General features: G+C 55.5%; 2 protein-coding genes across 3 annotated transcripts; one reads left to right on the forward strand and one right to left on the reverse strand.

The window, feature by feature from the left end:
* The first annotated feature begins 3892 nt into the window (after positions 1 to 3892).
* WRAP73 (WD repeat containing, antisense to TP73) lies at positions 3893 to 15712 on the forward strand. 2 transcript variants are annotated; one of them, XM_004013768.3, is made up of 12 exons: positions 3893 to 4041; positions 7801 to 7953; positions 8441 to 8557; positions 10172 to 10244; positions 11460 to 11563; positions 12209 to 12295; positions 12600 to 12734; positions 12809 to 12886; positions 13824 to 13923; positions 14568 to 14693; positions 15039 to 15230; positions 15376 to 15712. In XM_004013768.3, the coding sequence occupies exons 1-12, from the start codon at positions 3973 to 3975 to the stop codon at positions 15516 to 15518; spliced, it is 1377 nt and encodes a 458-aa protein (XP_004013817.2). In that variant the 5' UTR covers positions 3893 to 3972; the 3' UTR covers positions 15519 to 15712. The 2 variants fall into 2 exon arrangements, with proteins under 2 accessions (XP_004013817.2, XP_027831534.1); XM_027975733.2 differs by lacking the exons at positions 15039 to 15230; positions 15376 to 15712 and adding an exon at positions 14788 to 15032.
* Positions 15713 to 16904: 1192 nt separating this feature from the next.
* TPRG1L (tumor protein p63 regulated 1 like) lies at positions 16905 to 19866 on the reverse strand. The gene is made up of 5 exons (XM_015099263.4): positions 19556 to 19866; positions 19290 to 19381; positions 19037 to 19213; positions 18057 to 18210; positions 16905 to 17425 (listed from the first exon to the last, which is right to left on the reverse strand). Exons 1-5 carry the CDS (start codon positions 19763 to 19765, stop codon positions 17231 to 17233), a joined length of 828 nt encoding a protein of 275 aa, XP_014954749.2. The 5' UTR covers positions 19766 to 19866; the 3' UTR covers positions 16905 to 17230.
* Between the last annotated feature and the right edge of the window lie 5695 nt (positions 19867 to 25561).

Raw genomic sequence — 25561 nt, forward strand, 5'->3', positions numbered from 1 at the left:
AACAACAACACCCTGTCCCCCAGAACCTCAGTAGGACTTTGAAATCAGGCTAAGCTTTCTGTGGCCATTCTCCTGGTGGCACCCCACTGACACCCTGGCAGCTTCTGGTACCAGCCCAACTTTTCATCTTATTCTTACAAATCACATGCATGATCATACACTCACATGTTGCAGAGTATTAAAGACTTTGACTTTTCGTTCTCGATACAATTCTTTTTTAACTTATTGAGTAAGTCAAAAGATGAGTGCTAGACTTCCAGTAAACAGTGTATTTTTGCCCAAAAGCTAATTATTAAGGTGAAACAAACAGTAACAATGACAGAAAAAAAAAAGAAGAAGAAAACAATTGTTTCAAGACTCCCAAATGTACAGCATTCAATAAGCAGGCCACAGTATACTTGAACGAAATGACTTCTGGTCAGAAGTGAACGGTGTACTGTTTCCCCAGCCCCTTGCTGGTTCGTAGTCGTTTACCCATCACCCATTTATTTATGCAGACACGTGTATACTTTGTGCAAAGCCGCCTAGGGACCAAAGGAAAATACAAGCTGTAACCCATGGGGTCTCAGAGTCTGAGTGACTGAACACCAACAAGAAGGCGATAATAGCCCCCCCCCAGTCCCCACCCCAATCTAAGGCCTAAAAGGACGGTGACTGCAAAGCAAGGAGGACTAGGAGAGAGGGGGTCCCGGAAAGACGTGTGATCTCTGGCCAGGCCGGCCCAGGGCCGAGTTCTGACCCCTCTTTTCCCTGTTTGGAACAGATTCAGAAAACAGGTGGGTACTCCAGCCAACCCAGGGCCACCCAGAGATGCTACTCTGGAACCTGGTCCCTTGGTAAACCACCCCTGGGACCAGCTTAGGGGCTATGCCCAGTTCCCCTGGTCCAGGGAAGACCTCGGCCTTGCTGGGTAGGGTGGCTAACGCCTCCAGATTGCTAATAGCCCTCTAGAGTGCAGACGGCTGGGGCCGGCGGGGAGGGGCTTGTCAGCTACCGGCACCTGCACCCCCCCAGCCAGCCTCTTTGGGGGTCGCACTCCCCACCTCCCCTTGAAGCTGGGTTGGAGAGGGGTTAGCCTGAGGCAGGCCCTCTGGGAATCCCAGCCAGGCTGATCCTGGCCCAAAGGCCGCCACGCTGGGGGCAGGACCCCACATCTCCTCCCCGGCTGGACTCTGGCTCCCTGCCGCCTCACCGCGCCCAGTGTCAGTAGCTGTTCGTACTCGAGGGAGACCCCAGGTCAGCCTTTCTCGAGTTCGTGCACAGGGTCTCTTCCCACCAACCCCCAGCTTCGGAGCCGCGAGCCCATGCGCCCGCGGCTATGGACTCAGGCCCCGCCGACGGAGCCCAAACACGCCCAGGCCCCTTGCGCCAGGTCCCCGTGCTGCTTACCCGGTGCCGTCGGAGCCCCGGGAATCGCCTGGCGCTAGCCCGGGCTTCGCCGCGTAACCCCTGCGTGCGCGCAGGGCGGGCGCGGGACGAGAGGCGGGTGCGGCCTGGCGGGCGCGGGCGCGGAGGCAGGGCGGGCTCCGGCCGCCGAGGCGGGTTATATGGGCGCGGGGAGGGGAGGCGCCGCGGGGAGGGGTGGCCGCCAGCGTTAGCGCCTTCCGCAGCCGGCCGGCGGGAAGGCAGCGCGGGCCGCTCAGCCGTTGGCAAGAGGAGCAAGGGGCAACAGCGCCAGGCTGGGGCTAAGGTTGCCATCCGGCGCTCCGCCCCCCCAGCTGGCCGCGTCCGAGTCGGGGTCCTGGGGCGCACTCTGCCCCGCCTCCTTCCCGCCGCCTTTTGGCGCGCGTCGCCCCTCCCGGTCCCGGCGGGGCCGCCTACCTCGGGTTGGACGCGGGCCGGGCCCTGGGGTCCTAATGCTGAGGAAACGGGACAGTGGCTCTCGGCCGGCTTAGGGGCGCGCACGTGGAGGGCAGAGGTGCGGACTCCGCGGCCCCAAGCCTTCCTGTCCCCGGGACGTCGCATCTTCCGGGTCCCCGTCCTCCACCCCCACGGGCGCGGGACCCCTCCGCGCCGGGAGCAGAGGATCCACGGGGCACGGGAAGGGCTGGGCATCGTTAGGAGCGCGGCCACCCAGGTCTGCGGAGTGCTCGCACTGGCTGTGGCCTGCGGCGGGGGCGGGGGTTGGGGAGATGAAAGTAGCAACCCCAGGACCCGGGATTAAGTGAAGCCGCCCGCTTCCGGGTGGTACGAGCCGGGCTCCTCCGCCCTGGCGGGCTCACCACCTACATCGCTCACCCAGCCGAGGTCACAGCCCCGCTCCCGCCCCTGTCCGCATTGTGGATCTGCGGGAATACTCTCTGGACGCGACTCCTTCGGCCCAGCGGAAGATGTGCCCACAGGACCCGGGGAGTAATTCCGAACACAAACACTCGCGTTTCGAAGCCGGCACCTTGCTCCCTCCCCCGGCCACCGCCTCGCGCGCTAGGCGCTGGGTTTCGTTCCGCGCTGCGCCGGTATGCGCGGGTGTCCACGGCGACACGTGAGTAGTGCACTGGAAACTGATTTCTACGCTCAGAGACCCGCTTCAGACCAAGACTTTCCTAGGGCGCCCACACCTGGGGCTCCATAGACCAGTCGCCCCCGCATCCATCTAGTCCTAGGGCCTTGGCTGAAGAAACCAACAGGCTGGCGAGTTTTGAACTGCTCAAGGTAGCGGTTACCTGCTGTGCGCTGCCTTCTGGCGCTCAACGTTACCTGCCTCAAGGCCACAGGAACCCGCGCGGCAGAGTTGCCCTGGAACTGCGCGCAGCCAGGCCTGGTGCACGGGTCCGCACCTCACCTGGCCCATCTGGCTGACTGCCACACACCTTTACTGATCACCTACTACTTGCAAGGTGCGGGGTATGGGGGTTGGGGTACCCAAAGACGAATCACACACAGGGTTTGATCTGGCCAGGGACAAAAACGGCTGGTACCGGCCAACAGGACGCCTGCACTCATCCCCTACCCGTTTGTTCTGGGAAGCTGGAGGGGGCTTCCCCAGGGCACAGGACCAGGCCGGATTCGCGCGGATGCGAGTAGGACCCGGGCCGGATCTCGGATCTCAAGACGCAAGAGCGGGGGCGGATGTCCCGGTCCGCGCGATCTAGAGGCGCCGGCAGGGCCTGGCAGATTCGCGAGGGCGAAGAGGACCAGGAGTCCCTAGTGGGCAAGAGGACAGGCCCTCGCGGGGCGGCGAGCGAGGCCAGCAGAGCCAGCGCCAACGCAGGAGCTCGCTCCAGTCCGTGCCGTGCGGGCTGCGGCGGGGCTGTGGTCCCAGCCAGGGTGTTGTTCTCCTCGCGGGTCCGAGCGCAGGTGCGCGCGTGTGATGGACAAGCGGGCGCGCAAGATCCAGGAGGTTTCTGCGCGGTGCGAGCGCCAAATTCGTTCTCTCTAGGATCAGAGAAGTTCCTAATCGCCAAGTGAGGGCCTCGCTGGAAGCATGTTGCCGGACTTAGCCAAAAGACAAACGAAGAACAACGAATATTTAGTCATACTCTATGTATAGAATATAATATACGTACTATGCGCCATATTTCATATTCATGTGTGTATACAAATACATGAATACAAATGCACAGATACATAGGACGACACGTTTTAACTTCAGACAAGCGGATAGTTTTTAAGCATATGTGTCACGTAGTATTGGGGAACATATTTATCCTAGAAAATGATTCGTTGCTTATCTAAATTCAGCTGTAGTGCACTTTCTGCATTTTTATGTGGCAACCCTAGTTGGAGGGGACTTCCCACACGCGAGCACCGGCGGAAATCCCGGGTGGGACGAAACACCTTGTCTCCTTTAAGGCGCGGCTGCGCGCGTTGGGCGGGGTAGTGAACTACAAGCCCCACAATGCCGCGCGTCACCCGGGGCCCTGACTGGCTGCGGCACGCTTCCCGCCCTTCCGTCACTTCCGGTCGCGGAGGGGCGGTTGCTGCTGGCCGGGCCGGCGGGGCTTGGCGGGCCCCCCGGGTGCAGTGGCCGCCATGAACTTCTCCGAGGTGTTCAAGCTCTCTAGCCTGCTCTGCAAGTTCTCCCCGGACGGCAAGTACCTGGTGAGCGGCCGCCGGGCCTGGGCCGAAGGCGCGCCTTCCGCGAGGAGGCGCATATCCGCACGGGGCGGCGAGGAACCAAGGGGGTGGGGCGTACCTGGGGCCCGGAAGGAGGTAGCAGGTGTGGGCCCCGGGCAGGTGACCTGGGCAGTGGTTCCGAGCAGGGTACCTGGACACTTGCTGCGTTCTGGGAACCCGGGAAGCTGCCTGCACCTCGGTTTCCATTTGTTAAAAGCAGGTAAAGCAACACTGTCTTCACAGACTTGAGGACACAGTAAACGTGGACTCTTGTTCAGACTCAGTCGTGTCCGACTCTGTGACCCCATGGGCTGCAGCACGCCAGGCTTCCCTAGTCTTCGCTATATCCTGGAGTTTGCTCCCTTGAGTCAGTGATGCCATCGAACCATCTCATCCTCTGTCATCTGCTTCTCCTCCTGCTCTCAATCTTTCCCAGCTTCAGGGTTTTTTCTAATGAGTTGGCTCTTCGAATCGGGTGGCCAACGTATTGGAGTTTCAGCTTCAACATCAGTCTTTCCAATGAGTTTTTAGGGTTGATTTCTTGTAGGATTGACTGCTCTGATTTCCTTGCTGTCCAAGGAACTCTTAAGAGTCTTTTCCAACACCACAGCTCAAAAGCAGCAATTCTTTGGCTCTCAGCCTTCTTTATGGTCCAACTCCCACATCCATACACGACTACTGGAAAAACCATAGCTTTGATGTTTGTTTGTAACAAAAGGCAGGTATATAGTCCTGTTGGCTATAAAACGGTGCAGTGCTGCAGCTAGCTGTTGTCACCTTTTCCAGCCCCCTTCGAGGGTCTCTACCGCACGCCAGATGAATGACTTAGGTAACTAGCATTCTGTGCCCAGATAAAGAGAGTGGTCCACATTCCTGGTATCTGAGTTGCTCATTCCGTGGATGGCAGAATGGTTCTCACATCACTGAGATCTCATACGTGAAATGTAAGTTTTGAAATATACCAGTATGATCAGTGTACATTCTCAGAATCTTGGGGGGAGATGTGGTGGGTGGGTGATAATTGGCATTGGAAAGACATTAAGAAAAAAAATGCTTTTTAAAAACTGTACTTATTTTCATTAACTATTAACTGATGCTTCCTGTTTTGTCTTTTCAGTCTGAGCTTTGTTAACATTCCATTTGTCCTTGAGGATGGATGTATTAATAGCTCAAATTACATGTTTACCTTCTTTATGGAGGTTTTATTTTAAATCACATAGTATGGTATTCAGCTACAAAATACAAAATACCTTTAGCTTAAATGGCACACTGAAAACCTTGGTATACTTTTCAGAATACTCCCCAATAAATTTGTTTTTTGGTCATTTATGAAACTTCCCTGGTGGCTCAGCTGGTGAAGAATCCGCCTGCAATGTGGGAGACCTGGGTTCGATCCCTGGGTTGGGAAGATGCCCTGGATAAGGGAAAGGCCATCCACTCCAGTATTCTGGCCTAGAGAATTCCATGGACTGTATAGCCATGGAATTCCGAAGAGTCTGTACACAACTGAGTGACTTTCACTCACTGACATGAAACTTCCAGTGAATTAGGGAGACAAAGATTGCATTTCCTCATTTAGTCATGGTACGTTTTAGTTTTACATTCTGATTAAAATTGTGAGCCTAGGTAGTAATGTTACTGGAACCATGTTCTTCAAAGCTCTGTCCTAAACAGCTGAGAAAAGTAGGGCCATGTTGCCATTTTTAACATCTTGCAACAGATTTGATACAGTTTTTCCAAGTGTTGCTACAGACATTTCATTTTACCCTACAGGGAGTTTGTGGTAACTGATCACAGCTTTCAAAGCTACAAAGTGAGAAAATAAGCAGGGACCAAAAAAAAAGCAGGATATTTGTTCTAATCAGCAGTCCATTTCACACTCTTTTTTCCCCAGGTGGAACTCATTGGCTTTTTAAAAATGAAAGTTCATAAAACAAAAACCTAACAATCCAGTTTGACCTTGATAAGTACCAACATGAGGCAATTAACATTCAGAAGTCAGTTCTTGATTTTTGAATGATGATGCACTCTCTGGTTAATAGATAAGTATCACCAGTCATAGAAGTCATTTGCTTGGATTTGGGTATTATTAACAAATACAGACATAAAGTAACTGTATCTTTAAGAACACTATATTAGGAGTTAAATGTTTCCAAACTCAGGGTTAGGAAAACGTTAATGGGTGTGTAAGAAACCCCCCAGCCCTCCCTCTGTCAGTCCCTTTTCCTCTCAAACAACTGCCATACTGAACACTTCTGAAACGTGCGGTCACCTACTGTGTGGGGTTTTCCCCACACCAAGCAGTTCTCCCCAACACCAGCTGGGTGTCCTACAGTTTGAGTCTGTTTTGACACTGTCCACCTGGAGAGAGCACAGAGCCCACAGGTGGAGGGCTCAGCCCCACAACACTGCCCCCCACCTTTCAGACTGCAATTGAAAGTCCAGGTTGTCACCTTTGCTCCTGACCAACTGGATGTAGGCTCCATGACCTCCTTTTTGAGTTCCATTAGTTTGCTGGAGTGACTCATTGCGCTCAGAAAAACAGATTTACCATATTATTAAGGGGTGTGATAAAGGAACAGGTGAGCAGGCACATGAAGAGATAAAGAAGGTGAGATCTGGGGGTCTCGAGTGCAGGAGTTCTGTCCCCGTGGAGCTGGTAAAGAATCTGCCTGCAATGTGGGAGACGTAAAGAATCTGCCTGCAATGTGGGAGACCTGAGTTTGATCTCTGGGTTGCGAAGATCCCCTGGATAAGGGAAAGGCTACCCACTCCAGTATTCTGGCCTGGAGAATTCCATGGGCTGTATAGTCCATGGGGTCACAAAGAGTCAGACACAACTGAGTGAGTTTCACTCACTTACCCTCCCAGGATGTGGGTGTGCTTGCCCACCTGGAAGCTCTGGACCCTGCATCTTTGGGATTTTTTTGGAGGCTTCACCACATAGACCTGGGTGATCATTCACTCCATTGTGAGCCCTTTTTGCTGAAGAGAAGAGAGCAGGGCTGAGAATTTCAAGCCTCTAATCTTGGCTTGGTCTCTCTGGTGACAGTTCCCCCCAGGAGCCCACCCAGAGTTGCCTCGGTAGAATAAGAGATGCTCCCGCCCCCCAGGACTTCCGAGGGTTTCATCAGGAGCCTGTGTCAGGACCTGTGGGGAGACACCAGTGTGTATTATCTGTTCTCTCAGCACAGGTAAATGGACATTTATGATGTGTCCTTACACTTGCAGAATTTCAGACCTGTATATTGACTTTCTGTTGGTTTGGGTCCAGGTTAGACACTGAACCAAAGGGAGCTGTGTTCCTGGATCGTTCTCACCGGCAGTCTGCAGTCCCCTCCTCGCGCCTCACACACAGCTTGTTTGCAGGTGGTAGAACCAGAGGGGAGCTGGTTGTTCTCAGAGGGCCTTTGCCCAGTGCCATGCCCTGCTTTAGCATTTGTTATGCAGTGAAGACAGGCACAGAAATGACGCCGGTAGAGTTCTGCAGTAATACTTCCTCCTGGGGCTTCACAGCTGGGCACCTGGTTTTACATTTACGCTTCATCTTTCTGCTAACTCATCTTTGTTCGGAATAGGCTGTTCACATGGTAAACACAAGACCATCTAGATGGAAAGCATGTGTGCAGGGAGAGGAGGCAGCCATCCTGACTGGAGGGCATGCTGCCATCCCAAGAGCACCCTGCCGTCCCAAGAGCGCCCTCCTCTGGAGCCCACCCCGCCATGACCTCTCTCCCCCTCCAGGCTTCCTGCGTCCAGTACCGGTTGGTGGTCAGGGATGCGAACACCCTGCAGATCCTCCAGCTATACACATGCCTGGACCAGATCCAGCACCTCGAGTGGTCGGCCGACTCGCTTTTCATCCTGTGTGCCCTGTACAAGCGGGGGCTCGTGCAGGTACCTCCGGATGGATTTCCCTCCTCCCCCTAAGCACAGCCCCCACCCAGGGCCTTGTTCTGTGCCTTGCTGGTATGGAGGAAGAGGCTGCACAGGTCAGAGCCTGTTTTCTTTTAACATTATAATAGTGCTCTAATAGTTAAAGTACTTTTAAAAACGAGAAAGCATGTAAATATCCTTGATCCGTACCCTAGTTCATTCTGTAACAGGAAGTGTTCGGCAGGCAGCCCAGCTGGTTCCTGTGTTAGGGAGTGCTGAGATGTGTCTTGTTATAGACCCCACACTTAACTAAGTGAGGTCTCAGACAGCAAAGGGAATAAACCCTTCGGACCACAACAGAGTGACATCACTGAGAAGTATGGTGCAACCCAGGACCTGTCCTCCACACTGAAGGATTCTGAGAGTTTGCCCATCTTTGCTTCCACGCAGCTCACCAGTTGTTCTTAAGCCTGAGTAGCAAACGGATTCATCTCTTTTGTGAGTCCAGGTGTGGTCCTTGGAGCAGCCAGAGTGGCACTGCAAGATAGACGAGGGCTCGGCGGGGCTGGTGGCCTCCTGCTGGAGCCCCGACGGGCGCCACATCCTCAACACGACGGAATTCCATGTGAGTGGACACCCCAAATACCTGCCTCAGCCACAGGACAGTCACCCCTCACCCCTTGTCCTGATCACTTGGGAGGATTGGAGGGAGTGGTCTAGTGGGGAGGATGTATGTCATAAATGGTTAAAGCATTATAAGCCCATGAGTGTTGTTATGTAATCTTTTTGCCCAGTTTTAATGAAAAAAGGTTTTTAAAAAGAACATCTCAAATTGTGTCTTTAAGGATTTAGACAGGTCCTTTGATTCAACAATAGAAAAGAACTTCAGTGATGCAAAGAGCCGACTGGTTGGAAAAGACCCTGATGCTGGGAAAGATTGAGGGCAAGAGGAGAAGGGAGTGACAGGATGAGATGATTGGACGGCATCACTGTGTCAGTGGACAAGAGTCTGAGCAAACGCGGGGAGATAGTGAACGACAGGGAAGCTTGGCGTGCTGCAGACTGGGGGGTCGCAGAGTCGGACACGACTTGGCGACTGAACAGCAACAATGCTCGAATTTACATCTTTCCCTGGAGACATCTGATCTGTGTGTCTCTAACCTCCTCATTCATTTGCTCCTCAAGCCTTGGGCTCCCTTGGGATGCAGGACCCTAGGCAGGAGCTCTGAGTGCCCTGGAGACATCTGATCTGTGTGTCTCTAACCTCCTTATTCATTTGCTCCTCAAGCCTTGGGCTCCCTTGGGATGCAGGACCCTGGGCAGGAGCTCTGAGTGGGAAGAAGAACCTGTGACATCCAACTGTAAATCAGAGACAGCTTGGGTGGTGTGCGTGTGCCTCCCAAACACATCACGTCAGGGGACCATGGGGGCTTTGGACGTCCTGGTCCGTCATTGGCACAGCTTCTTCCAGCCCCTGCATGTGACGTGCCTGCAGTGGGTCCCCCAGAAATCCTTTGCAGAGCCTCCACTCAGACAGTCAGGCCACTCCCTGTCCCTGCCGATCCCAGGCCCAGCCACCTAGCAAGGCAGGGCAACTCACCCGCTTCACTGCTTCAAGAGACTGGGGGGCATCTTGTGTGGCTTTCTCAGATGTGTTTCTCTGAGAAACATTTTTAGGTTCACTACTATATGAAAACTTTGACTGTAGCACCCCTGGCCTGTTATCCCAGGGCATGTCTTCTTGGACCCCTGGATGCTGAATCCCCCAGAAATGCTGGGCCTTCCATGGACTGCTGTGCCTGTAATAAAGCTTAATTTATCAGGCAGAAAGGGGTGCTGACTATACTTTGAACTAAAATGCACTTATATTTAACTTTGTGTCACTCAGATAATACTGTCACAAAATGAAAACCAAACACTAAGCCCATTAAAATTAACAATTGTGGGAGTTCTCTGCTGGTGCAGTGGTAAGGACTCACCACTTTCACCTCCGTGTCCTGGGTTGGGGAACAAAGATCCTGCAAGCCCCATTAGCACCACCAAAAAAAAAACATTTAGCAATTGTAGATGTGAGTTTGACACACTTCTTCAGACAGAAAACACCGTGGGACTCCTGATACTTTTACTTCAGTAAATCTCTTGTTTAGGTGCGGGCAGTCTGGACCTAAGTGACTCGCAACAGTCTTTCGAGAGTGCTAAATTAACGGTTTCCTTTCTCTTCCTCCCCCTTCCCCTGCAGCTGCGGATAACTGTGTGGTCCTTGTGCACAAAGTCCGTGTCCTACATCAAATACCCTAAGGCTTGTCAGCAGGGTGAGTCATTAGAGCTACTCAGAGGCCATTTCTCTGTAGTTGTTTCGGGGTTTGGAGACCTTTTTATCCTGGAAAATTTCAAACACAGACAAAAGTAGCCTCAACTGTATTTCAGCTCATAGCCAATCTTTTTTCTCTATACCCACCCCTCCCGCTGATTGTCTTAAAGTACATCCTAGATCCCCTAGTACTTCTCTGTAAGCCTTCCCCCACCTGCGTCTCCAGAAGAGCAGGGCTTCCCTGTTCTGTGATCACAACTACTAAAGAGAATGTTGTTTAACAGATGTCAAGAAGGGTTTACATGCAAATCCTGTATATCTGTCACAGAGCTGGGTGTCAGATCCTTTCTTGTTTGCGTCAGTCCCGGGACCCCACCCCACACAGCGGATTTTGAAATGAATCCTCCATTGACTTAACTCTGAGCTCTGTAGAGGGGAACAGTGATCTATCCCATCCGTATGTCTCAGAGGAGGGATGAAGGGCGTGTGTCCACTGTGCCCTCAGTTAACCCCTCACGCACGTTTAACTGAACCTGAGAGCTCGTCGATGCCCCCCTCCTGAATCATGAAATTACTTGATTGTCTTCTAGTTAATAAACAGAAGGAAGCATCACATGATTTGAGAGGTTTTTCTGTTCTTTCTCTTGCCACCAGCGGCTTGAAGCTCACATGTTAGTTTGTGTGTTAGTGTCTCTCCAGATGACACGCATGCTTCTTGGTGAAAAGCAAGCTGTTCCCCAAAGCAGCTCTGTCACGTAGGTGTTCTCTTGAGGTGTGAAGTGTGGCTGAGGACTCAGTTCACTGATGTGGACCTGGAAGGGACAGTCTGACATTTCAGCCAGATTCTCACCTTAAATTGACTTCTTCCAAATTTAAATTCAAAAGTAAAAATAGGAGCTGTGGTGTCGAACCTGCATTGACCCAGCTGAGCTTCTTGCAGTTGATTTCCTGAGAATACAGCATCCTGCAGGGCTCCACACTTCCCAGTAACATTTAGGGGCTCTTCGGGGCTCAGGGCACTCTGTGTGTCTCACAGGTTCTCTGTACGTCAGAAGCCTGATCGAGGGTATGGGGACCCTGCCTCATGTGCCCACACTCTGCCGCAGATTCAAGGTCTGTGTGCTGCGGCCCCTCTTCAGACCTCTGCCTTCTCTCTCTCCTTCTAACGTGAAAACTACTGCTCCTCGATCCCAGGACCTTTCCCTCTTCTCGGCAGGAATAACCTTCACGAGGGACGGCCGCTACCTGGCGCTGGCAGAGAGGCGGGACTGCAGGGACTATGTGAGCATCTTCGTCTGCAGTGACTGGCAGCTGCTACGGGTGAGGCGCACACCGGGAGCACCGTGACCCTGGGGCGGGGTGGGGCGGAGGTGCATTGTTGAAGATCCCAGAGGCTCTTCAGGGTGGTGTGAGAAAGGCAGCTCCATGTTTTCAAAGGTGGGTGCTGCCTGTTACCCCATGGCACACACACGGGCAGGTGTTCACAGGATCCGGTGAGACCGTGTGGGCTCAGAGAGTGTTAGCGGTTAACAGTCCCCCAGATGGGAGCTGCTAGGCTTGTTGGCTCAGTGGTATTAGCGTCCATGTGCCCACATCAGGAGGAGGAATGAGCTGCAGGTTAATACTGACCATGTGCCTGGATGGGCAAGAGGCTGGGCTGGATCCCGGATGCTATTGGATGGCGGCCTCCTTGACCACGGCAGTGATGTCCTGGGAGGGTCTCCCCTGAGCTGATCTTAAAGGGGTGAGACTCAGCCGCACGGAGTCCTGAGCCGCATCGTGGCTGCGTGTGGCTCGCCCTGTTATGGCAGGAGCACACAGCTGGTGTTTCTGTTCATGGCTAGATGAGGAGATTAAATCCTGTGTTAACGCATCAGGTATGAGATAGATGTTCATGTATTTGTTGAAAAAAATGTTCTCAATGTCATCTGTCCCCCCCCCCCCCCCCCCCGCCCGCCTGGGAAGCACTTTGACACGGACACTCAGGACCTGGCAGGGATCGAGTGGGCCCCCAACGGCTGCGTGCTGGCTGTCTGGGACTCCTGCCTGGAGGTAGGGAGCCCGCTCAGGACGCACTCTGCTTGTAGCACTGCTGTGTGTTTCTCACGCTCTCTGAACGCCTCAAGCGTGAACTCTGCCTTTTTCAGATGTTGAGCTGAGGAGCTCTTATTACAAGTCTTTAGATTTAAGACCCAGCTTCCCCTTTTCCACAATGTTCTCTCTGCTCCTCCAGTACCATCCCCGTCTCCACTTCCCACCACTGAGGAGGAGGGCAGGTTCCCTGCCCAAGTCTCACTCCCCTGGGGAGGCTGCCTCGCACGCCACAGGCTCAGTGATGCCTTCACTGTCTCTGCAGTACAAGGTCCTGCTCTACTCCCTGGATGGCCGGCTGCTGTCTGCCTTCTGTGCTTACGAGTGGTCCCTGGGCATCAAGTCCGTGGCCTGGAGCCCCAGCAGTCAGTTCCTGGCGATCGGGAGCTACGATGGAAAGGTGGGAGGGGGCCTGTGGGGCAAAGCCCATGCACAGCCAGCGCCCCGGAGGCTCTGACCATGTGGTTCTCCCAGGTGCGGATTCTTAACCACGTGACTTGGAAAATGATCACGGAGTTTGGGCATCCTGCAACCGTCAATAATACCAAAATAGTAAGTCTCGAAGTGTGTTTGAGGAAGGGATAGAAAGCTGCTCTTTCACTTTACGCTATCAGTGTAAGTGCTACAGGGGCTCACGTCCCATGGTCTTCTGATGCTGAAACACTCTAACCGCAGACGTTCCCGTGGCCCTTGTTTCTCCCGCCATGTTCCCAAAGGGTCCCAAGTGGTGTCCTTCCCAGCCTCCTCCACCCCAGCCCCACAACTCTGGGACCAGCAGCTCTGGGCCAGGCAGAGATCAGCAGGCAGCTTCTTTCCCTTGGAGCCTTCCCTGGGAGGGTGGGAAGGCTGCCTGCTAAGGGGCCCAGGGGCGTCCCTTGGGAGAAGTGGTGCAGGGTCTGGGGAAGAGCGATTCAGGCAGTGCGAACAGAATAGCAATGCAGAGGCCCTGAGGAGGGATTGAGCTCTGTTTATTCAGCAGGCCCCTGACAAGGTGCGGGAGACCGTAGGGACCCAGACAGCCAGCCTTTCTCGGGGTGGGGGGCAGGACAATGAGGATGAGGGCAGACACCCCGGCCTCGGGGCAGGGATGGGGGCAGACACCTGGTGAGTTGCCCGCAGGTGAGGGACCCAAGTAAGACAGGTGTGGGGTGAGGAGGAAGCAGGGGGTGGGCCACTACACAGCCCTGGGGTCTGGGTGGGTTTCTGGGGAGCCTGTGAGTGGGCGGACATCCCGACATGGGCGGTGACTGGAGGACCCACTGGAGGTGCAGGAGTGGGACACGAGCCCTCACAGGGTTCGCCTCGGGTCCTTTACCCCACGGCCGTTCGTCCTCCCCATCCGGCCTCTGGTGACACGTGCCCCGGCCCTGGCCCGTCTGTCACCTGTCTCCACTGAAATGCCGGCTGCAGGCGGGACCTCGTGGAGAAGGTCCAGGAGGGCAGTGAGGGACCACGGCCACACGTGCTGCCCAGGCCATCTCTCTTCCAGGTGGTGTACAAGGAGGCCGAGAAGAGTCCACCACTGGGCCACCTGGCCTTCCCTCCACCCCGAGCAGCAACCGGGCCCCTGACGTCCTCAGAGAGCAAATGTGAGCGGCTCGGCCGGTGGTGCCGCCCTTGTCTTTCTCCCTTTCCTTTCTTTTCATTATGAGAAAAAGCCCTCTTGGTCCAGGGAGACTCCAGATACTCCCTTTTTTCCTTTCAATCCTTTTCCTCTCCGGTGATACCTGGTGGACAGTATTCTCATCTGAGAGCCAGCAGGCTGCTTGGGCTCTGGCTCCGTGGATTGAATTCATGCCCTGGGTCTCCTAATTGTTGGCTGGTCCTGAGAGGACTTTTTTTTAATGAATGCTAACCTTTTCTTGGGTGAGTGGGAGGCCATCAGAGGGCTCAGGGAGGAGCTGCAGCTGCATCTGGGGCGCAGAGGTCACTTCTGGTTCAGTTTCATCATAAAGTGGGAGTAATTGGGGCATCAGAAGAGCCACTGGGCCTGGGCCGACCACCAGGCCCTGCGGTGTTGCCTGGCCTGTCACAGCTCTGGGACCACAGCCTCGCGTGGGAGGGTGGGCCTGGTGCCTGCACAGCCCTGCCTTCTGTCAGACCCTGCCTGCCCCTGCTGGCCTCCTCGCCCCACGGGTAGTTACACTCAGCTCCTCTCCCGTTGCGGGCAGCACCGCAGACCCAGGCCACTCACCCTCAGGGAGGCTCAGAGCGCTTTTTTTTTCCCACCCAGACGAGATTGCCTCGATGCCGGTCTCCTTACAGACCCTAAAGCCGGCCGCTGACAGAGCCAACCCCAGGATCGGCGTTGGGGCACTGGCCTTCAGTCCTGACAACTACTTCCTGGCCACGAGGAACGGTCAGTGGCCCGTCCCGTGTGTGCTTTCCCCTTGTCAGCCTCCTCCGGGGCCCGGGCCTCCCGCGCTCACTTCTCATTCTCCTGCTGCTGGCAGGGTGGACATCCTGCAGCAGTAGTGTCTGGGGCCCGTCGCCCCATCAGAGCAGCAGCCACTCAAGCCCAAGCCTCCGCGCCCTCTGCTCCATGTTTGGGAAAGAGCAGGGCTCCAGGCCCACAGGATATGCCCCCCTTTTCCGCCCCGCCCCATGACCCTGGGGAAGATGAGCATCCTCACTGGTGAAAGGCTGGGGACTGGAGCAGAGCAGCGAGGGGTGAACGTGAGCCTGGGTGCCCCTTCCTCCTCAGACAGCGTCCCCAACGCCGTGTGGATCTGGGACATCCGGAAGCTGAGACTGCTGGCGGTGCTGGAGCAGCTTTGCACTGTGCGCGCCTTCCAGTGGGGCCCACAGCAGCCCCGGCTGGCCATCTGCACAGGGGGCAGCAAGGTGTACCTGTGGTCGCCGGCAGGCTGCGTGTCGGTGCAGGTCCCCGGGGAAGGTGAGCGTGGGCAGGGACACAAGCAGATGCTCTGAGGAGGCACCTGCCCGTGAACCTCAGGGCCCGCCTGCTGAACTTCGGGACTCCAGCTGGGTCACCCTAGGACCCGGGTCTCCCCTAACCTCTGGCCGCCTGCCTTCTCCAGGTGACTTCCAGGTGCTTTCCCTGTGCTGGCATCCGAGCGGGGACTCTCTAGCTCTCCTGAGCAAGGACCACTTCTGCCTGTGCTTCCTGGAGATGGAGAAGGGGGTGCGTATGGCCTTCGGGCAGCGGGGCGACTGCACATAGGACCCAGGCACGGTCAGACCCAGGTGGCACACACTGGCCATGGGACAGAAGCAGAGCATCTTGGGCGAGTTTTCCTTCCAGGGCCCAGAGGAAAGGATTTGCTTTCATTTTGCTATAGCAAGGTGTTTTTGTAAATATCTATGGAATAACTGTAATTTTTGTTATTTAAAATAAATATTTGTTCATTTATAAAATGGCTAATGCTTACTTTTTAAAAAGGTTTAAGTCACAGGAAAGTCTTCCAGGTCAGTTTTGATATAGGACCCGTTCTGCAAAGAGCCTCTGTTCTGTCCCTTAACACTCTAAAGCATGGCCTGTGTGTCACGTGGGCCTGTGCTGGAGCAGAATTGGAGGCCAGGGCTGTGGGTCCCAGGGCAGTTCAGTTAAGGTCAGGTCTCTGCAGGGAGTGTCTGCCTGGAATGATCCAGGTGCTTAAGGCGGTCGGCCAGGGCTAAGAAGGACACTGGAGAAATAAGGGTTCTTCACCCTGGGCAGGGGCTGGACGGTGGGCACCAACCCTGTGGCTGTGAAGGGAGCAGGCTGTGCAAATCCCCAGAGTGCACATGGCCGGGGTCAAATCCACGGGGGAGAACATCTCGGCTCTTAAGATGCTCTCACCAAACAAGACCCTTTCTTGGTTGTTGCGCCTACTTTCAAAAAGGAACACCACTTACTGGATTCTAAATGTCTTTACTAGAAGACCAAAAGCAAAAGCTCAAGACCCAGGCAGAGTTGTAAAGCAGCCTTTCAATGTGGACAGGCCCCTGCATCAGGATCATCACATCCATGCTGACTAGAGCTGTCAGCCTGGGCAGTGAGGAGGAAGGAACTTGGGGGCCAGCAGTCAGACCACTGTGGATGGGCAGGGGCAGTGAGCAATGACTGCAGGGAGCAGCAGGAACTCAGGTGGGGCAGGCTGCTTCAGGAGACTAATATGGTTCCTTTCTGAAAGCACTTCCTTAAAGGCAAATTAAGCAATTCCTTTTTAAAATAAGCCATGAGAGGACAAACCTAACAGAGATATCAGCATTGTGTGTAAAGAACTTACCAATGTGACTTTCTGAAACGAATGACTTGTCTTAAAATAATCTTCTGGGAAGCTTTTTGGGTGGGCCTGAAAAAGATGCCATCAGTATTATTCACACAATATAGATAAATTTTAGACGTGTGACTTCAGGTCAAGCACGCATTTCCACAAAAGCAACAGTCCATTCAGGAGCTGACAAGGCAGGCCAACTTTTGCTGAGCTGGTGGTCTGCTGGCTTCTTCTGTATTAGCTTTAAGAAGATGGATTAAATTTCAAAATGCAAAACTGGACACCAACCGTACACACACTTGCAACCATGGGCACTGGGTCCCAGGCACATCTCTGGATGGAGCAAACTATGTAGCTAATCACGTGACATTTATTGTAAACATGCTCCAGGGCTTGTGGGGAGGGACCACGGGGAGCCGAATGGAGACACAGGGGACTTGAAGACTGAGATCCTGGCCGGGATGCTGACAGGTTCCCTCTGCTGTGTCTGGAGCTCACGTGACCATCTGTCCAGTATCCAGCTACAGTATTCGGTCCACCTGACTGCACTCGTGGTGCCCAGGTCCTTGAAGGTAGGGGGCCTGGACCCTGCCGGCAGAAGTGGAGCTGGGCCAAGGTCTGTCACTCCCGGAGTCCTGGTGGCCGCCTCTCCTGGCAAGAGACTCACGTGCCGCATCTAGAAGCCGATCTTGCCTCTGGTCATGGAGTAGCCCAGCTTGGCCTCGTTATTGATGAAGGACATGAGCCCCACGTAGGTCTCAATGAGGAGTGGACACTCCAGGACCAGCACTCCGCCCTCCTGGCCTGGCAAAGGATTCTCCTTCTGGGCTTTCTTGACAGCTTGGATTAACAGAGCCTTGAAACCATCCAGCTGCAAAGAGAGAAAACATGGAGTCTGAGCAGATGATCTGCACGAGGTCCCCTACCCCTGGACAAGAGGCCTTCCCAGCCACACCCAGAAGCCCATGGGCTCAACTCCTGGGTGTGGCTCTCACCTCTGGGCTCACCTGTGACAGACAACAGCTAGTCCTCACAGACCTCCCTCTTCCGTGGCATTTTGCCACGGTGACCCACCTGGTCCTCCCCACCACCCACCAGGCAGACAGCAAGCCAAGGCACGCAGCTGGAAGTGGGGGGCCTGTCCCCAGTCCCAGACCCCATGCCCATCAACCCCAGGCCTCCTCTCCTGCTGAGCGCGCAGCTTGCCCAGCTCTAGCAGGGGCCAGGGTCGGCTGCCACACCCCAAAGCCCTTCTGGGCCCTTCTCCAAAATGACCACAGCCATCAGGGCCACATCACAGCACCACACTGACCAGTACCCACTTACCACACAGGGCTATCTAAACATAACTAAAGTTTTTAAAAATTTAAAGGTTTATTTTCTCAGTTTAGCCACCGCTCAAGTGCTTAGCAGCCCCACGTGGCCACCGTTACTGAGCAGAGCAGGCCTGGAAGGTGCCTGTCCCCGCTGGGCAGTGCTACTGCTGCCGTCCGTGTCCTTACTTGGCACAGAGAGGCTGTCTTCTCATCCACACCGGCCATCGGGTGTTCTATGAACGTGGTGTATGGCACACTGGTGGACCACGGGTTCCATCTGCTGATGAAGGATGGGCGGCTCTGCTTGTCCCACTGGATGCGAATACCAAAGCCTTCTCGCCTGCAGGGTCAGAAGACAGGGACCAGACTTCACAGGCAGGCCTGTGCCCCAGAGCACCTGCTTGGTGCTGGGTGTGGGAACAAAAAGCGGTCCCACCAGTGAAGACGAGACTGATGATGGCCATTTCACAATAGCCATGGGTCTGGACAGGAATGTAATGTCTAATAATCACAGCTCTTAGCACTTTAAGACAGGACAAACTGAGTACACTTAGTTAAGCTAATCTTTACACGGTTAATAAACTTTAACATGTAGTGCTCTAACTAAACAAATAATACTTTTCCAACTTCAAATCCTTTTTTCCAGAATATTTTATTGTTGTTTAGAATTTTGAACTTATCTTCCTGAATTTCCTACCCAAATCTCCACATCAAAACCCTAAAATTTACCGTTTAATTCAACTGAGTATATTCATGTCTAGGTTTCTCATAATTCAGAAAGCTCCCTAACAGTTGAAGATCAGCTCTTGAAAGTTGGCCATTAAACATTCCAAATTTAATCTTCAATAATATCTATAAACCAAAGCGATGTGCTACCTTTTTCTTTTAAAAATTAACCACAACAGGGTTTGACATGACAGCTGCCAATCCTTTCTTGGCAGGGATAAAGTGCTGAGTTCACTCTTATCTGAAAAATACCTGTGTCAGGCCTATGTTAACGTACCCTGAATTCATTTACTACCAGCCTAATAGCTGTCTCTTGAGCCAAAATGCCTTTTAATGCACCCTGCTGAGCAGAAGTCACCCGGGTCTATTCTAAACTCTACTGATATTAAAGCAAGACGTCCACTGGGGGCTGGTTTTGGAAGGGTTGTTTGAAGACTTACTTGTTGAGCGACTTCGGGGGAAATTGGAATTCTCCGTAGGAGATGGTATCCACCGCGTTTAAGGCGACCCTGACCACCTGCTGGCACTGCAGGCTGATGAAGTCGTATTTGCAGATGAGGAGCGCCTGGTCGGTGATGAGCACCAGCCGCTCCTTTTCGTTGTTCCAGTGATCAACCCTACGGGCGGCAGCGGTCACTCGGCCCTGCGGCGCGCACAAGTGCCCGGGCCCCTCCCCAGGGCGCGCCCCCTTACTCGGTCAGCAGCCACACCCCCTGGATGTCTCCGTCCTCCACGGGCCGGACCACTACGCGGATCTCCTCCACCGCCTGCTCGATGGTGCCGGGCTGCGCGGAGCGGGCGGAGCCGGGGCGGAGGTCGCCACAGGTCCCGCCCGCCCGCCTGCCCCGCCCCGCCCCGCCCCCGGCCCCACAGGCTCACGCCCGCTCGCCCGCCCCGCCCCGCCCCCGGCCCCACAGGCCCACGCGTTCTCCCGCCCCCGCCCCCACCCCCAGCCTCACCCGGAACACGAAATACTCCTTGACGCGGGCGCGGCGCGTGGGGTCGTGGACGCTGAGCGGCCACAGCGTCTGTCGCAGCGGCGTGCCCGCCCCCGGACGCCCCCCGCCACCGCCGCCGCCGCCACTACCCGGCCCGACCTCCTCGCCGGCGGCCAGCAGCGCCGTGGGGCTCGTGCCCGCCGAGTCCACCGAGTCCCGCAGCTGCAGCATCACCGCGCCCGCAGCCGAGCGAACCCGGACCGGCCCGACGCGGCCGCAATAGCAGCCGCCGCCGCTGCTGCCGCCTCCACCTCCACCTACGCCAGACCCTCGGCCCCGCCCCAGGGCCCGCTCCGCACCGCGGCCCGCCGCGATTGGCTCCGCTTCGCCAGTCCCGCCTCAGTCTCGAGTCCCTCCCGCCCGCTCCGGGACTGACGATTGGCTCTTCCCTCAGATTTCTTCCACGATTGGTCCTGCTGGTCGCCGTTCACAATCGCTCCCGCCCCTCACTGCGCCGGAAGCGCACCCCGCGCTCACGCCCACTTCCTGTTTACGCTACCGGGAAAGGGCGGGGGCCTAGGCCGGTTGCCAAGGCGACGCGGGGGGCCGGCGAGGAGAGGGTAGTCAGGTCCTTACCGCACCCGGTCGACGCTTCTCTATTCATGTTCGACTGAAGTGCAGCGGACCTCCGGGGAGGGACTCCGGTCCTTGCCCAGAGTGACGGCCCCTGGACGCGCCCCCCGCTAGAGCTGATAACTTCTCTGGACGCGCCTTACGCCCTGGACGACCGCCCCCTGGATGCGGACCCCTGATGGGGAAGACCGCTTCCCTGGTCACACCTCCTGCCCGGGGTGACTGCCGCCTGGACGCGCCCCCGCCCGTGGTGACCATCCCCTGGATTAGTTCTGCCCCTCTCAGGGGTCCGCATTGCACAGCAGGGGGAGCGCGGGCTTCGGGGACTGAAGGAGAGGAGGCCGGCGGAGCAGAGCCCCTTCCTGAGCGCCTCCGTCTTTCTGACCGCGGGTTCAGGGATGCGGCAGCGTGGACATGGCCCCCAGCTCTGTGTTAAATGCAGGCGTGCTCCCGGCGGCCTGGGAAGCAGAGCTCCGACCCTGCACCACGGAAGGGAACAATGTGGAGGCACCGGGCGTCGTCACTCCATTTAGGGCCGAACCAGGGTTCATTGCTGTCGCTCTGCGCTTGTCCTCCCGAGAGTTAGATGTGTTCTTGCCCTGATTGATCTTGCCTGCGGCTAGCGGCACCCTGGGCATCCGCAGTCCCTGCCAGGTACCTCAGCTCCCCGGTCTTGGCGCCTACAAGCGCCAAGGCAACCTCATCTACATCCACCTTGCCCCTTAGTCTTGGAAACCCAAGGGCTGCAGCCTTGACAGTTTACAGCAGCTCCTGTGATCCTGACCTGGTTGGTCATTTTGTCCTTCCACTGCCTGTAGTCACAGTTCCAGCTACTCCCCCCACCCCCAAAGGCTTCTTGCCTCAGTCCTGCTGTGTCCATCCTCTGATATCGGGGTTTAGCGCCCCCTCCCAAGGAGGCGCTGCCATTAACTACATTCACTGCTAGTTCTTTGCGGTGTCATCCAGTCACCTACTGTGCGTGTGTCCTGTGTATAATTCACTTGTGTTTGTTAGGTCATCCTCTGTGTGTGTGTGTGTGTGTGTGTGTGTGTGTGTGCTCGTGTGCACATGCGCATATCCTATTAGGAAATTTCAAGAAACCAGCCCTTGGCATATGACTGCGCTTTGGGGTTTATAACCCCCCAATTCACAATCCTTTGAATTTCACAAGAGCCCGGGGAGGTAACCCCTCTCTTGTACATGTGCTGCAGCTGGAGAAGTGGAGAGTGCCGCTCAGGAGCCCTGGGGCTGCATAGCTGGCATAGCTGGTCGGCCATGGCTCTCCTGCCTCTGCAGACTCAGGTGCACTCCTGGGCTTTCGTGGAGGATTCCGGGGCGGCTGGCCTGCCTTCTCAGGGCGTCTCTGGAGGTTAAGGGGAGTCGCCGAGCTGTACACACAGCAGGTCCTTGGCAGCCCCTCACCACTCTACCTGGACATCGTCATCCACAGAAACAGGAGGGATGAAAATATCACAGATGCTGAATTATTAACAGCTTTGGTACTTCACTTCCTGGGAAGACCAAGGGTTCAGAGAGGGCTGAGTGTACAGAGACAGGAAAGGGCTTCTAGCCCCGCCAGCCTGCTGAGATGGTATAGGGACAGCCACTGCTGCCCCTGGGGGACCAGGGGCCGTGTCATACCCAGTGGGAGGTAGCTGCTTTCTCTGGCAGCCAGAGCCTCCAGCTGAGTCTGTTATGCTGGTCCCTGCAGGGTGGGCCTGAATCAGGCCCCAGAGGGTCAGCCTGAGCTGTTAGGCTTAGGAGACCTGCTGGCGCCTCTCCTGAGTCCCCTCAGTACGGGGGCTCAGCAATGGCAGCTGGGCAAGTGGCCTCATAGGAACTTGGATCCCGGCTCCCTCAAGCCCTGTCTGCCTCAGTCTCCTTTTTTTAACTGAGCGGAGATAATGACAGTTCCCGCTTCCTGTGGCTGTTGGGAGAAGTCTGTGAGTGAGGACCTGGGACTCAGTGCCCTGCCAGACCTGGAGCCAGCTCAGTGCTAAGCATGTTCATGCTGTTCGCTGAGCCACGGCTGGGGGCCTCCTGTGCTGCAGATATCGTCTTTGCTCCGCCCACACGTGCACGTCCCATTCAACCGAGGAGAAAACAGTCCCAGAGAGGCTATCACTTTGCGAAGGTCACACAGAGCCCTGGAGTGCAGGGCCTGTGTCCCCGCCCCCGCACTGGTGGCACATGAGAACAGGCAGAGGAGACCCGTCCTCCACTGGATTCACCAGGAGTCCATGTATGCTCACGCACCCTCAGACACAATGACCAGGGAGACATGGTCGAGTGCTGATGGCATCACTTTACAATGACCTTGATCAGGGTCGACTCAGCCAAGGAAGGAGGGATGAGAAGGGGCCGTGGTTTAAAGGATGAGGCTGAAGGTGAGGAGAGGGGAGGTAAGAGGGGACAGCAGTGATGCTGGCAGGCAGCAGCAGTGTGCTGGGCGGAACCTAGAGCCCAGGGGTCTGGGTCTAGCTAGAGTAGGAGGGCTGCACCTGCTCAGGGATAGATGGAGAGAGCTGAGGGTGGACAAGTGGTGGGGTGCTGATGCAGTGGGGGAGGGGCATGGAGCGGTTCTGGGACATCTGCTTTCTTCAGTGGCGAGAGAGGAGTTGCTTCAGGTGGGCATAGGGACCACCAGGCTGCCTGCCGGGAGTCCTCAGGCAGGTTCTCAGTGGAGCCTTCCACCCAGCAGCTGGTGGGAGTGGGAGAAGCCAGTAGCTGGACTGGGATTTGCTGGGCAGCTGTGGCCGAAGACAAGGGGAAAAGGGAGGACGAGCTCCTATAAGTGAGTATTTGCCAAGGCCCGTGAGGGGTCAGTTGGCAGCTGACAGGCTAAGCTGCCAAGATTTCAGGGATGCTGTGGAAGACAGGTGACCCACGGGTCAGAGACGATGGACTGTTATCCACAGGGAAGCCACGTCCAGGGTGTCAGCATGGTGCATGTGCCCCGAGTCCTAGCTCCTATGGGATGCTGCCATGGGGCCGCGTCATTGCAGAGAAACTGGCGCCTGTGAGCAAGCCTGTTCTTTCCCCTCAGGGCTGCTCTGTGACCAGCGGCCCCAGGCAGGGCGGTCAGGGCCTGCCGCTTGCTCCTTGCGCCCCCTGCAGGATGTGTAGGAGAATTTCCCAGCAAGGTCAATGGAGGGGACCTTGAGTCTAGTTCTGGTCTGAGGGAGGCGTCAGCAGATCTAATAGGGACTGGTGACTGGGAGGAGGTTATTGAGAGAATGGGACCACTGTGGACTCTCAAGCTGGACCCAGGCAATCGGAGTGTTGACGAAAATAATCATTGAGCTATCTAACATAGGAACAGAAAAGAGCCAAACTGTAGCCCGGAAGACTGCCTGTCAGATCACTCAGAGGAACTGCTCCGGAGAAGCAGGATTTTCAGCACAGTTTTCTGTCTTGTCAGAACAGAGAACATCAAATGATTCAGGGAGACATTCCTTCAAGGTTTCAAAAAACAGACTGGCACGCACGCAGGGGCTTCAGTGTGGCCTTGGCAACTGGGAAGGGAGTCTTATTGTGGAGGGAGTAACCAGCATTGGTGTCCCATGAGGGGAGGTGTTTAATCTTCATTTTTAACATGGGTAGTCTTTACTTCTGGTCAATGTTCCCTTTAATAATTAAAGTGAAAGTGAAGTCGCTCATTCATGTCCGACTCTTTGCGGACCCCATGGACTGTAGCCTACCAGGCTCCTCTGTCCATGGGATTTTCCAGGCAAGAGTACTGGAGTGGATTGCCATTTCCTTCTCCAGGGGATCTTCCCGACCCAGGGATTAAACCCGGGTCTCCTGCATTGTAGACAGACGCTTTACCATCTGAGCCACCAGGGATTAAAGCAGACAGGAATTCCCTGGTGGCTCAGTGGTAAAGAACCCACCTGCCAATGCAAGGGACTCGGGTTTGATCCCTGGTCCAGGAAGACCTCACGTGCCACAGAGCAGCTAAGCCCATGCACCATGACTACTGAGCCTGTGCTCTGGAGCCTGGGAACCGCAACGACTGAAGCCCGCACTCTTTAGAGCCTGTGCTCTGCAACAAGAGAAGCCGCTGCAATGAGAAGCAGCACACCCAACTAGAGAGAAGCCCCTGCTCGCTGCACCTGGAGAAAAGCCGAGGTAGCAGTGAAGACCCAGCACAGTCAAACTAAAATTATTTAAAAAATAATTATATGGCCTGCCACAAACAGGCTGTCCTAGTTGGCATCAGATTCAAGCTAGCTCCTGTATGAGCCAGAATGACTTCCCCAGACCTGGGCATGTGAGGATTCCCTTCATCAGGAAGCTCCTTGAACATCTGTCCTTAAGATCTTCAGAAGCAGCCTTAAGACAGCAAGATGCCGGTGAGACCACAGTCACATGACTGAGCTCCATGAAGGCTTCTGCGTGAACTTTTATGATCTGGCAGGTGGGTATGGAGACCCACTGGACCTGCAGTGACCAAGACAAGCCTCAGGAGCAACCCCTGTTTGTCAACCTGCCCCCAGCCCATCTGGAGCGTCTGCCTCTTCCTTCGGTCTCTCGCTGCCCTGGCGTGTGGCTGGTTTTGAAACCAGCAGTGTGGAGGGATGGAGAACAGGGCCTGACGTCTGGACGCCAGAGGATACAGTGGGTGCTGGAGTCGAAAGTGTCACAGAGACAGCGCTCTCCAGGGGAACAAGGACTGAGTCTTGGTCTTTGGACTGGGTCCCCAGTGATGGGTGAGCAGGGGCCAGGACCGGACAGAGGGTGGGCCCTGAGTTCCCAGGATGCTGGCAGGAGTAGGCATGATGGTGAAGATGCTGACCGGGTGTCTGAGCCTTTAGCGGATGTGGAGGGAGTGGGGCAGGTAACGTGAACATCCACAAACTCGAGAGATGGCTGGGTTGGTCACTGAGCATCCGTTGGACACCTGGCACCAGTTGTTGTGCTGGCCTCATGGGGCCATCATCCCAAAGTACCACAGACTGGGGGATTTCAACAACAGTCTAGTCTGAGGCCGGAAATCCAAGGTCAGGTGTCTGCAGGGCCATGCTCCCCACTGAAACCCTTAGGGGAAACTCCCCGCTGCCCTTTCCAGTCCCTGGCGGCTGCCAGAGGTCCTGAGCAGGTGGCCAGGTCACCCTGATACCCCCTCCTCCTGCTCCTGTTAACTCTCTCCCCTCTTCCATGTTGGACTCAGACCCGCCCAGGTAACCACATCTTAACCTGATGACACCTGCAAAGACTGGGAAAGCCGCGGATACTGAAAGACTCCACCCCCAAACACGGCCAAGGATACCGAGTAGCAGCGGTTAGGGCTCGAATGTGACTGGGGAGGTGACCCAGGTCTCCCTGTGAGAGGGGTGGGCACGTGCAAACAGCGAGGGGGCTCAGATGGTGCTCAGCGCTGTCCACCTGCGC

Source organism: Ovis aries, chromosome 12 (assembly GCF_016772045.2).
Source record: "Ovis aries strain OAR_USU_Benz2616 breed Rambouillet chromosome 12, ARS-UI_Ramb_v3.0, whole genome shotgun sequence".
Taxonomy (NCBI): Eukaryota; Metazoa; Chordata; class Mammalia; order Artiodactyla; family Bovidae; genus Ovis; species Ovis aries.